Below are 12,764 nucleotides of genomic sequence, written 5' to 3'. Positions count from 1 at the left end.
ATGAACTCATCAAAAGCTGGGCTTTTTATTGGTGTCACTTGCTCCCAACATAAATAATTTATTTCTTAACTGAGCTAATAAATAGCTAAACTATAAACTGCCATCGCTTGCTCGCCTAAGAAGTTATAAATTTATAAAATAAGCTATAATTAACAGCTAATTTACTTATTACCACTACTTACTCACCAAGTAATAATTTCATTAACTCAATAATCTATCAAAAAGCTGAGCTACTCGTTGTCGTTGCTTGCTTGTCAAAAAAAAAGTTTATCTATAGGCTAGCAGTAAAAAAGCATCATAAGCGTAGCGTTATTGGCTGACTCGTGATTCCCTGGTCGAATACGCACCAGGTGAAACCCGATTTTTCCTAACAAATAAATTGCTGAATTTCTCATTACCGACACTTGCTTGCCATAAAAATAATTCATTTGACGAATGAACTAATATATAGCTAATTTACTTATTGCCACTACTTTTACTCGCCTAAGAAATAATTTGTTTATTGCATGAATTAATAAAAAGCTGGGCTATTTACCACCGACGATTTCTCGCCAAAGAATAAGTTTAACAATAAAAGGGATTCATGAAAAGCTGAGCTATTTATTGCTACTGCTTGCTCGCCAAAGAAATATTGTATTTATTAAATAATCTATTGAAAATCAGAGTTACTCATTGCCGTCGCTTTCTTACAAAAAAAATGCTTTATTTAATAAATGAATTCATAAATAGCTAATCAAGTAGTTGCCGTCACTCGCTCACCGAAGAAAAAATGTAGTTTCCAAATAAAATAATGATAAGCTCAGCTTTTTGTTTGCAGCTGCTTGCTTGCTAGAAAAATGATTTATTTAATAAATAAATTAATGAATAGCTGAGCTTCTCATTAACGTCGCATTCCCGCTATAGAGATATATTTATTTTTAGATTTTGTTTTATCTATTTAATAAATTAATAAGTAGCTAAGCTACTTTTTGCCGTCTCTTGCTGATCAAATAAATATTTTATCTATTTAATGAACTTTCAAAATGCTAAGCTTTTTCTTGCCATCGCTTGCCTGCCAAAGAATCATCTGAGTTATTGCATAAACTAATAAATAGCTGAGCTATTTATTGCCACTGCTTGCTCGCCAAAGGAATAGTTTATCTATCATATCAACTAATAAATCGCTGAATTTCTTACTGCCGTAGTTTGCTTGCCAAAGAAATAATATATTCATCAAGTAAATTAATAAATAGTAGAGCTACTCATCGTCGTCGCTTACTCGCCGAAGAAAGAATTGATTCATTTAAAAAAGTAATAAATAGCTGAGCTACTCGTTGATGTCGCTTGCTCACTAAAAAGTTAATTAGTTTATTAAACTAATAAACAGCTGAGCTTCTTATTGCCATCACTTGCTTGCTAAAGAAATTATATATTTATTAAACAAATTAATAAATAGCTGAGCTACTCTTTGCTTTCGCTTGCTCAGCAAAAAAATAATTTATTCATTAAACTTAGAAATAGCTGGGCTTGTTATTGGCATTTCTTGCTCCCCAACTGAATAATTTATTTCTTAACTGAACTAATGAATAGCTGAGCTATGAACTGCCATCGCTTGCTCGCCAAAGAAGTTATAAATTTATTAAATAAACTAATTAACAGCTAATTTACTTATTGCCACTACTTGCTCACCAAGGAATAAATTTATTAACTAAATAATCCATCAAAAAGCTGAGCTACTTGTTGTTGTCGCTTGCTTGTCAAAAAAAAAGTTTATCCATCAAATGAGCTAATAAATCGCCAAACTTATTGTTGGTACCGCTTGCTTGCCAATGAAATAATATATTTATTAAGTAAATTAATAAATGGTAAAGCTACTTATCGCCGTCACTTGCTCGCCGAAGGAATAATTTATTCATTAAATGAATTAATTAATGACTGGGCTAGTTATCACCACCGCTTGCTTACATAAGAATTATTCTACTTACTGTTAAAATCTCCGAAACAGCAAGGCTTTTTTAACGGGCGCTTTCTTTCCCAGTAAATAATTTAATTATTATTTAGAATGTTCTTGTAATTATATATTAATATATTTATGTAAATCTTGAGCAAATCTTACCTGGTGTATACATAATATTCATTTAACAGTTACCTGATTTTTTATTAAGCTATTGTTGAGTCCAACTTTTGCATATTCATTACCAGGTGCAGTTTTAATAGAGAAAGATTTACTGTGAAAAATGTGACGAAAAAAAAAAATTGTTTCCTAAATTAAAATCATTAAATAGAAGAAAAAAAAAAAAAAAAAAAAAAAAAAAAAAAAAAAATTGATTAATAACTGATTTATGGTAAATTAACGAATATACAATTTAATAACTCGACTAAACCTCTTATTCATCTCTACATTTACCTCTCTATTTTTTATTTACTCTTTAAATAATCTTGTCTTTGACTTTACATCATTTCTATAGGTGTAGATTTTGCAATTTTCTTTTGATATTTAACGTTGTGTATGATTAATGTTTTCTCTATTAATGAGCTCAAAGAAAAATTTAATCCAATAGAGAATATCGTGAAAAAAGGATAATGGAAAATAAGAGTAAGGACAGATCCAGGTGTAATAAAATGTTTGTTATTTCTAAAAAAAAATTAGAGTTTAATTTGTAAAAATGTTGAAATGTAACTAATACTTAAATTTTTGAAAGTAGTATCTCTTTAAACAATTTGGTCAATTGCAAATGCTTACTTTTTTCTAGTAGAGCTACATAAATTACGAGAACAGCAGTTGGAAGCGTTTTTAATTACAATTATTGAAGTAGTTGGAATTTATCAGTATGATCATGAATTTCAGGTGTATAGTCTGACTTAATTAGTATATTATTTGGTTCGGGTACTAATTTATTTTTGTTTCCAACTCTCATTGTTAGTTGAATAAAAGGTATAACTTCAACTATGGTATTATTCGCATAGTTAGCTACCATTAAACCAGAGACTGGGGACTCTACAGCATTATTTTCATAATATACTTCTGTTTGCATCATCGGTGAGATTTGTGGGAATGGGTCCATGCCAGGAAATAAATCAACATTTTATTTAACGTTTCAGCAGATCAATGGTTAGCTCCACCTTACAGAGAGTGTACTATTGCCTGGCCATAATATGAAGTAGTACTCACAACCGAGCAAGCTCTTCTAGGACACTAAGATACATTTAAGTTTCCATGATTTGTTTGAGCCAATTAGCCAACAATATCAGCACCCTTAAATAAGATTTGTAATGAAAAATAAGCATCACACAATAAAAAAACAGAGTTGCGAGAAAAATGTAACTGCTACGTACTGGAATATCGAAATTAGGATTCCAAGAGAGAATTCTATTGTCTTTTGCATAACTGAAAAGATCAGAATAATAAGGATTCCAGGCAATTGATATTACTTTCCTTCGATGGTTTTGGATTGTTTTTACGGTGTGGTTGCAAATCTCAAATCCCACAGTTCAATAATTGGATTTTAATCCTCTTCTGAAGCAAGAGACAGCTGTGTGACTATATATAAGGATGTCAGTGTACTGATTTCCATCTCACTTATATTTCAATAATGATGAAGAATTATTATGTTACAATTCCTGATGACAATGCTTATAGAGGCTCTTGAATTGGCATCGGTGAGTATTACCATGGCTTAATTCTTCTTCAAATGACACAACGCTGTGAAAATGTTGAAGCAAGAATGTGTTGCACAGTAAACAACAAAATGCTCTAATGTCAATTATGAATGTGTAAAAAAAAATGTTGCCAAGTAAGGTACCTCGTGTATTCCATGATTCATCTAGTACATCCTCAGGTGGTAAATTTTTTTGGAACTAGGAGACATAGGCTCATTTGTCCAATTAATATATAAAGTATAAATGTCACTATCTGTCGCACCAGTAGCTAGAAAATGAGACTGAAATGGATGAAAGTCCAGTGCTCTCACAGGACCTTTGTGTTTGTCGGGACTGCTAATCAAACAGTTGCTGTCGTTCTCAAACATCTTGTCAGCAAAGTGAATCATTATTTTTCCACAATCATAGCAACTCACAATAATGCCAGCTGGATTCGTTCCGCCAGCTTCCCAAATTATTTTGTAAAATCTTGATGGTAATTATAATTATCATACTAAATTTTTCAACACTACGAATATTTTAGGTACACATGAATAAAAAAAAGGACAAAACCTTTGATCACTTGGCACACTGATCTTGATGTACGTATCATACAGCCTGGCTGCTCCAGGTCGAGAGAATACACATCCAAACTGGCATTACGATACTAAAACTGGTATCCAACTGCTGAGCAACTGTTACTGCAGCCAGCAAAATTGGAAAGTTGGAGGGCTGCTGGACTGGAGGTGACCAGGTCACATCTACAGCTTCATGAAATTTCTTAACCTTCATAATTTACTTCATTTGAATAATTGTAAAGACCATCTGCCACAACTGTACTTTATGTTTGGAATATGATGAGCTGCGCACTTGTTAACTTTGAGCAAGTCTGAACTTCATTTTTATTATTAACTGGGCTATTAGCATCACATGGCACCAAGTTTTCATGAGAGCGTTGAGTGACTTTTCTCTGTACCTCCATTGTGAACAATAATTATTAAAAAACTTTTTACTACAGCCTCTAAAGCAACTAGAATTCACAGCCATTCGATGATTTCAGAGATTCAGGCACATTTTCTTGTCAAACTTCATCAGCCCTTGGTTTTTCTTATTATCCTCCAAAATTGTGCTTGATAAAACTAAATTTTAACCTCTTGCTTCTTGATAAGTTTTTTTTTTGTTTTGGTTGATTTGATTGCAGGAAAAGTAAATCACAACTTTGTGACTGGAAACTTGTGGGAATTACTCATTTGTTAGCAATCCTACGTTAAAGTCCTGCTTGATTTATATACAAATTTAAGAGAGACAAAAAAATATACAAAAAGAGAATAAAAAAACAAGCACTGCAACTCACCAAACACTGTTGGGCTTATAACTGAAATATGCAGTTTACTTGTCAGATCTGCTTAGCAGCTACTTGTCAAACTGCTAGCACTAACAGTAGTATCTTTGCTCACCTCATTGTTTGACTTGGTGAAAAAGGCCACAGTTGGTTGAAGAGAAGTCAAGGTCAAGCCATTGGTCAGTACTTATAAGTACCAGCATTAACGTTCGCTTGGCTCTTGGTATCTCAGTTATCAGCACCGGTACAGGAGACAGGAATGACAGAACAGACAACACAGAGCACTTAACCACTATATAGCGCAACAATCAGCTGGTATAAATTATATACACACATGTATATATATAGCTACATCATACATGACTATAGTGACTAGTATTTGAGAACCGCTGTCGTAACAGACGACGCTTTTGGCTGTCGCGCAGCCGCGACCAAAAAGCAGTCCCCCTACCACTCTTCTTAGACGGGAGAGTGGTGGGGGGACCACTTTTCGCCATCTTGAAGCCAACACTGAGTCCCGGCTGTTGTTTCACTTACAGGTGTTTGCGTGCACTGTTGTATACAAAGTATGGCCGTAGCTAACTCGCCTTGTCAAATGCACGAGGGAAAAAGTGCGGGCGAGGGAACGAGCGGTAATTAAAAATTTCCGTCCTGGCGTTGGCAGGAGGAGGAAGGGTAAAAAGTGTTTGGCTCTGTTATTTATTCGTAAAGAGCTGTTGCCGGTCCCGCTTACTCGAAGAGCTGGTAAAAACAGTGTTTCTTGTCGCGTGCATGCCTATACGAGCCTGTACAATACATCGTTTATCCCGTCGGGTAATTTGGGAGAGTTATTGGTATGCACGTTTACAGCCTCGGTGTTTATTCTTTTGGAGGACGAGTTTTTTTTGCTAGTTGGGTGACGAGCCGTGCACCAAAGTGCTCCGTAGCACCGATTTTGTTTGTATTTTACTCGCTTAAAACAGAAAAGAAAATGAAGGAAAACGTTATTGTCCTACGCGTTCAAAAGTGGCCACCGTTTTTCCTCATTCCCGATTTCCAAGTTGCTACTTTTTTTTCCCCCCAAGGCAAAAACAAATTTTTTCACTTTGCGGAAAATCGTAACGAGTGTTATTTTGATATTATTGTACATCCCACGCCGATTTTCTTTGAAGAGATATCATTTTTACCTGAATTTTTATTGACTAGAAAATTTGCGATGTATATGATTAAAGCGGGGGGAAAAAGAACAATTAAAACGATATAGGTCGATATTTCTATAATTGTTATTATTTTTTTCCAAAATTTTTAACAAATTAATATGTATATACACGTGTATATATTTTTACAAAAATCCGCATGGCACGAAAAACTATTTGTTCCCTCGCAATGTTTTATCACAATAACTCTCTCAGTTTTTACACACACTTGTATCGTAAAAAGCCTTTTCGTAACACAAGTAACAGTAAGGACATTTTACACTTGTTGTTGTTTATGAACTTCTGTATATGTACCCAAACAATCACCATTTGCGCGTGCAATGACACATCAAAGTATCAAAATATATTTCTCTTCTTCCTCGCGATACCTCGTGTCCGCCCCCAAAGTATAGAGGTAATGGCACACATGTAAGTGACCGTAATTCACCGCAACCTCGTAAGCCGTGGATCCAGCATAATTTTCCTGATTCCAATCACAGTTCTTGTTTTGCGCCAAGAGGTGAACGAACCGCAGCGTGCCATCCTCGGCTGCCAAATGCAAGGCCGCCTTGCCGGTGAGGTTTTCCGTCGTATTGACGTCCGCACCGGACTCCAACAGATGATGCACCACCGCTTCGTTTCTATTCCTCACAGCCAAGTGCAGGCAAGTTTTTCCTACGGAATAGAAAATGCACGGTTGGACGTGAAAGTGACCATGGGGGCCCGAGCAATTTTGCGGGTCTTGGAGAAAAATCAAGAGCTTGGAGGTAACGGTACCGACCTTGGCCATTTTTCGCCTCCAAGTTGACACTCGGTCTCGGCTGGTTTTCCACGCTCCCCTGCAGCGCGGCCAGCTCTTCCGGAGCAAAGGGCAACGTCAGGGCTTTCAGGCAGTCGAGGTCGTTGCTCATGCAAGCCAAGTGCAGAGGAGTGTTGCCGTCCTCGGTTATCAGCTTGGCGTTTGCACCGGAGAGCACGAGTTTTCGGGTGAGGGTGGCGCTGCCCAGCATGACGGCTAGGTGCAAGGCCGTGTGCACGTCCGAGTTGTACAGGTCCAGGAGATCGCTCCTCCCGCCTATGGCCTCGATGAGCCACACGCCGGCGCTTTCGAGACCCTGTCGTACGACCCTCGTCAGTTCACTGATGCAGAAAGTAAAATTATTGTTACTTCATTGTGGTGTTCATTTTAACAAATATAGTTTGGTCGTGATTTGAATGAATCAAGTAAATGTGAAAAGTACGTGAAGGCAAAAAAAAAAAAAAAAAAAAAAAAAAAAAAAAAAAAAAAAAAAAAAAAAAAAAAAAAAAAAATGAATCTGAAAGCAAAACGAGGACTATGCTCGATGCCAACGGTACTCGTAAATCACAAACGCAGGGGCGATTAATTTTGAACGAAATGCAAAACTGAGGAAAAATTTTAATTTTAAAAGAGCCTGAACGTCCCAATAAAGTTCAATAACTGAGCGAGGAAAATGTACTCACGTATCGGCGTTTTTGTCCTGCTTGAAAAATTCCTCAATGGACACTCCATTCGCGCGTATTTTACGGATCCACTTCCAAATTTTTTTGTTACTCGCGTCGACCACCAACTCGCCGACATCCATCTGACGTTGCACGGGAGCAACCTCCACGTTGTCTATTTCCATGTTATTTTCGTTCGGCACTTTGGGACTCTTGGTCAAGCTGCTCGGAGCTGCGTCATTGGTAGCACTTGGATAACTGATACCCATTTCTCCCAAAGCCTTGTAGGTATGCTTGTCGATCAGCGACGCACAAAACTCGACTCGACTGCGTGAGTTACCTGCCGCACTTTGATGGTAGCGAAGGAGACCGGGGAACTGCTCGGTGTTCAGCTGGAGAGAGTCGAGAGTGAACTGTGCTCCAACTGGAGGACCGGGTATACTTCCGGGCGTTTGGGACAGTAGGACGGCAATGGGGGGAGACCGTATGCGAAGCCGCACGAAAAAAGGCGAGGGCTACCGAGGCGCCCTGTCGGAACGTACATGACTCAACCTCTCGAGTACAATACTTACTGCGACTTTTTTCATAATTGCTTGAATAGGAACTCCTACGCCAGGGAATCCTACGCAAGTGGTCCAGCAGGTATTCAACGGTTGACTTTTATTTTAGTGTAATGTACCTTGAACAATCGCAAGATGTACGTTAAATAGGTGCATGGATGGAAAATATTGAAAAAAAAAAAAATGGAAAAGAAAAGACAAAACACAAATTAAAAGCAGTACAAGTTACGAGATCGGAATAATATTAAGTTTCGTTCGCGTAAATAATAAACCTCGAGCCTCTAATGGATATGGCGCATCGCTTATACTATGCATATATACTTATGTCTTCCTTATATTATATGAAAATCAGAGGCATAGCCTGTAAGGAAAAGGCCAAAGTAAGAGTTGCAACCGTCGATGTTTACCTTGGCCATCAGTAGTTCCCTTGCGTGTCCCCTTTTTCCTCTCGCCCCGGGCTCCACTGTGGCTACGCTTTTTGACCCCGCATCCATCCATCCATACCCAGATATTTATCTTAGGTTTTCCTCTTGGATACGTCGAGTTGAAAATTCGAGACTTTCGATATGATATATCTCCTTCGGTGGTCAGCAAACAACCGCTGCGGGAAAAGCTGTGCCCTTCGGCTAAAGTACGATCGCGCTTATTTCGTTTGAGCAAATTCTGCCGCGAGTATGGGTATACCCCATGGAAAATGTAGGTAAATCAATTCGATCGCGAGGGTAAATGTGCGGCGTCTCACATCTCTCGCGCTTCAGGCTCTACTCGCCAGGTGGCCAAGCCCCTAATAGCCCGTTCCCGTCAAGCGGCGAAATTCCCGCACGATTACTATATAAGCGCGATCAGAGTCAATCTGAGCCCACACCTCTCCTGTGTCTAAGGCAGAGAGCACGTCATCAGCCTTACTGATGAGTCCTGGCGTGCTCTTGGGACGAAACACCTTTTTCTCTCTCAAGTAGGCGATAACTAATCGCTACAGTGGTGACCCCGACAACGAACAAGCAAAAATGCAACCTTCTGATATACTATCACGCATCTCCGCATCTTTCACGCTGGGTACACGCAACGCAGCTAATCCCACACACTTTGCTCAACGACGCACACATTATCGCACATCGCACAACTCGTGCACGCTCGGCAACATCCCCCGCATCTCTCGCAACGGAGCGTGGATGACCCGGAGATCCAACGAAGAACTTCTTAACATCTTTCTCCCTCTCATGCCTTCACACCCTCGACACTAATATCGTCACTTCCTCCCGTCGTGACTGGGCGGGGAGTGATGTGGCGTCTCACATCTCTCGCGCTTCAGGCTCTACTCGCCAGGTGGCCAAGCCCCTATTAGCCCGTTCCCGTCAAGCGGCGAAATTCCCGCACGATTACTATATAAGCGCGATCAGAGTCAATCTGAGCCCACACCTCTCCTGTGTCTAAGGCAGGGAGCACGTCATCAGCCTTACTGATAAGTCCTGGCGTGCTCTCGGGACAAAACACCTTTTTCTCTCTCAAGTAGGCGATAACTAATCGCTACAAATGTACGTATTAGATGGTGGAGTTCCTTTTCTCACTGAAATATGTACAAGTGACGATCATTATAAAAGCTCCGTCGAGGAAAAATGCCTGAGGAATCGGTTGACAAGAACCCTCGGAGAGCCTCGAACGCTGTATATACATATATAGAAGTATAATTATAACGTACCATTCAAAAATATCGGAAGAGGAAACGAAGAAAACGAAAGAAGCTCAGAAGCTGGTCGCATCGAGTCAAGTCAATGTTCGTTTTTTCTTTCTTTTCTAATAAGTTTTCAGCTAATAGCCGTAGCTTGCCTGACTGCCTGTGCAGGACCTGCACAGACAAGATAGCAGAAGATAGGCATTTTATGCACATGTGAGTTCAGGCTGTGCACAGTTCCTGAACAGGTCCGGTGCTCTTGCCTGAACTGACATAAACTGTCTGCTACTACAGTATAATCTTAACCTTTTTTTCAATTAATCTAAAATGGAGCAAAACCATTATTCTCGACGAAAGACGCGAAATAAATATAGAATGCAAATTATTCGTAAAAAAAAATTTCTGAAAAAAGAAAACCATACAGATGTAATGGAAATAATGAAAAAAAAAGCTAAACTTACCGATAATATTAGTGAAAACTTAGCTGTACAGTTTAATAAGCAAGAAATTTAGAGCGATATTCAGCAAGAAATTTTTTAAGAATTAAACACAACTAATGACAGTGCGTAAGAAAAAAAAAACAAACAAACAAACAAGTGTCAATATTGATGAAGTTCGTGATTTGTATGTACAACTTCGGAAATGGAAAAGAGTGTTTTATTGCAAATAGCCACATAGATAAAATTTTAAAAATATTGCAATATCACATTCCCAGCTTATCTGTATCCCATAAAACTTTACTGAAATCAACTTCTTTGTTTAAAAACATTTTTTTTTTATGTAACATAACCTTACTATTTAATTGTGTAAAAGTCAGTTTAGGACTAGATTATATTTGTCCAGGTTGCCTGTGCAAGTGTGCAGGAGCCTGAGCAGGTCCTGTGCACATCGTTGGATAAAATGCCATTAATGCCTTAGCAGGTCCTGCGCAGGCAGCTCAGGCACCTGTTCAGGACCTGTTCAGCGCCTGAACTCAATTTCTGTTCGGGCTATGGTCGCAACTAAGTATGTGTTGACTGACAGAGAACACAGTATAGATCTGCTCAGTCTGTTCACTCAATTTGAGTTTAGCGGAACAGTGGAACCCCTTTTTAAATATGAACGTTCACATTGTGTTAAGCAAAAAATGTCTATGTGAACAGCTCCTTTGCTTATTTCATTGTGAACGTTCACATTGAAAAGGGGGTTCCACTGTTCCGCTAAACTCAAAGTGAGTGAACAGACTGAACAGACCTATACCTCTTTTTCCATCAGGCAACAAACTTTGTCAGCTGCTGCTGCTGCTGCGCCACTGCTGCTGATGCTCAGAGGTAAACAAACAGCTCAAAGTAGGGTTAAACGGCACTCCGTATACGTTCAAAACGTTGTTTCAACCTTCATGAACGAATTCATCAAAGGAAAAAAATAACCACGTAACTCTCATTATGTCAGTAACATGGAATTAACAACTTTTTTAAGCTCAATATCATTTTAAGTGCAAAAAAAAATAAAAACAAGATTCCTCCCATAAGACCTGTGTTATTTCTCCTCTATATTAGTCATTTATATACTGAGGTCACGTGGTAGAGGCATAATCTCAATACACAAAGCGATGCATTTTTATACATGGGATAATAATGAACATAACAGAAAAGTGTTCGTTCTTTTGATCGTATAAGATGATGCAGAAAAAGATAAAGTTAAACTGCTTCAATTTACATCGAAAAATACAGAGAAATAAGTAACTTAGCACATTCGAAAATTTTAATCCGCAGTAATTGGGTTATTTATACCCTTAGAAATTTAAACTAAATGCTAAAGATAAGCGAATTCAAGGAATACTTTAGGCCAACTGTTGTCTCCATCTTTGTTTGCTTAATTTATATATGATACTAATAAGTAAGGTCTCCTTTATGCCCTTCTTCCTAGATCTTCGCATTGTATACATGTTAAAGTTGTTAGAACACGTATATGTTGAAGAAAAAAGTTAACTCCAAAGAAAAAATTAACAATACCTACGACTCTTACGAGTAACAAGAGTCTTTCACAGCCGAAATATCCAAAATACGCGTCCAAAATAGTCAAAGTGTCTTTTTTTACTCATAACCAACGGATACTGACCTAATTTTAGTTCCATCATGATTGGGCTGAAACATGATTAATACATTGTTTTAGCGCTCAACCCATTAAGCTTATTCGCAATGTAATTAATTATTTGTGTATTAATTTTAAATCACAATGGATGTTGATTTTTTTTACAATTTTGTACATAAATAGATTTCGATAATCTTAAAAGTATTTAGCCAAGGAGAAGTAGTATTATGATTTCACGTATAGGTACCCATCGCAGGGTTTTTACGTATCTTATGTCCCTAATCATTACCTCTCTTGTTTTTTTTTTCCATAATTACCCTCCTTTGCGCAGCGATTGTCTCAAGTACACCCCAGCTATTATAAAGATTAATAGAAAGATATTTTTCCAATAAACCATCCAATTCGCTGTCCCAACCTCTATAAAACCGATAGTGACTTTACCCAATGAGCTGGTCAGGTGTTGGCTTTCTTTCGAAAAGGAAGCCCCTGGAGGTATAAACATCACTAGAAAAATCGGCTATTTGTTTTAAAAATCGGATAAGTGGTGTTTCGGCATCGTGGGTACTCATTCCATCGAAAAAGCCCGAGAAAAATATCTCGATAATTTTTTATTGAATTAGAACCCATGATCCCTCGAGTATCTCCGGCTAGGAGGCTAGCACGCTAACCACTAAGCCATCGAAACTCTTCATTTAGCCAAGTAAAAAGTATGTTAAGTTATCAAAACTCAGCCTCAATAAAAGTTGAAATGAAACCCTATCGATTAAAGTAGCATGGTGTCCACCGTACCTGGAAAACCTGGAAAACCGGGAAATCTCAGGGAATTAATTTTGCTCTGGAAAAACCTGGAAATCTCAGGGAAT

General features: G+C 38.1%; 1 protein-coding gene across 1 annotated transcript; it reads right to left on the bottom strand.

Moving 5' to 3' along the window:
* Positions 1-6,295: 6,295 nt before the first annotated feature.
* On the bottom strand, positions 6,296-9,363 carry LOC149375528 (uncharacterized). Its single transcript, XM_089598717.1, has 4 exons — positions 9,271-9,363; positions 8,564-8,819; positions 7,618-8,020; positions 6,296-7,275 (listed from the first exon to the last, which is right to left on the bottom strand). The coding sequence occupies exons 1-4, from the start codon at positions 9,361-9,363 to the stop codon at positions 6,777-6,779; spliced, it is 1,251 nt and encodes a 416-aa protein (XP_089454843.1). The 3' UTR covers positions 6,296-6,776.
* Between the last annotated feature and the right edge of the window lie 3,401 nt (positions 9,364-12,764).

This window comes from Copidosoma floridanum, unplaced genomic scaffold (assembly GCF_036245765.1).
Source record: "Copidosoma floridanum isolate Cflo_tuat_1 unplaced genomic scaffold, Cflo_Japanese_pri ptg000006l, whole genome shotgun sequence".
NCBI lineage: Eukaryota > Metazoa > Arthropoda > Insecta > Hymenoptera > Encyrtidae > Copidosoma > Copidosoma floridanum.
Note: the sequence above shows the minus strand (reverse complement) of the source record. Positions and strands in the feature narration are given on the sequence as shown.

Coding starts and splice junctions, on each gene's coding strand:
- LOC149375528 (XM_089598717.1), bottom strand. CDS start 9,363: ATGTTAAGAAGTTCTTCGTTGGATCTCCGGGTCATCCACGCTCCGTTG. Junction 8,021..8,563: donor GGGAACTACTGATGGCCAAG/GTAAACATCGAC, acceptor CCGGTCCTCCAG/TTGGAGCACAGTTCACTCTC. Junction 7,276..7,617: donor CAGGACAAAAACGCCGATAC/GTGAGTACATTT, acceptor TTTCTGCATCAG/TGAACTGACGAGGGTCGTAC.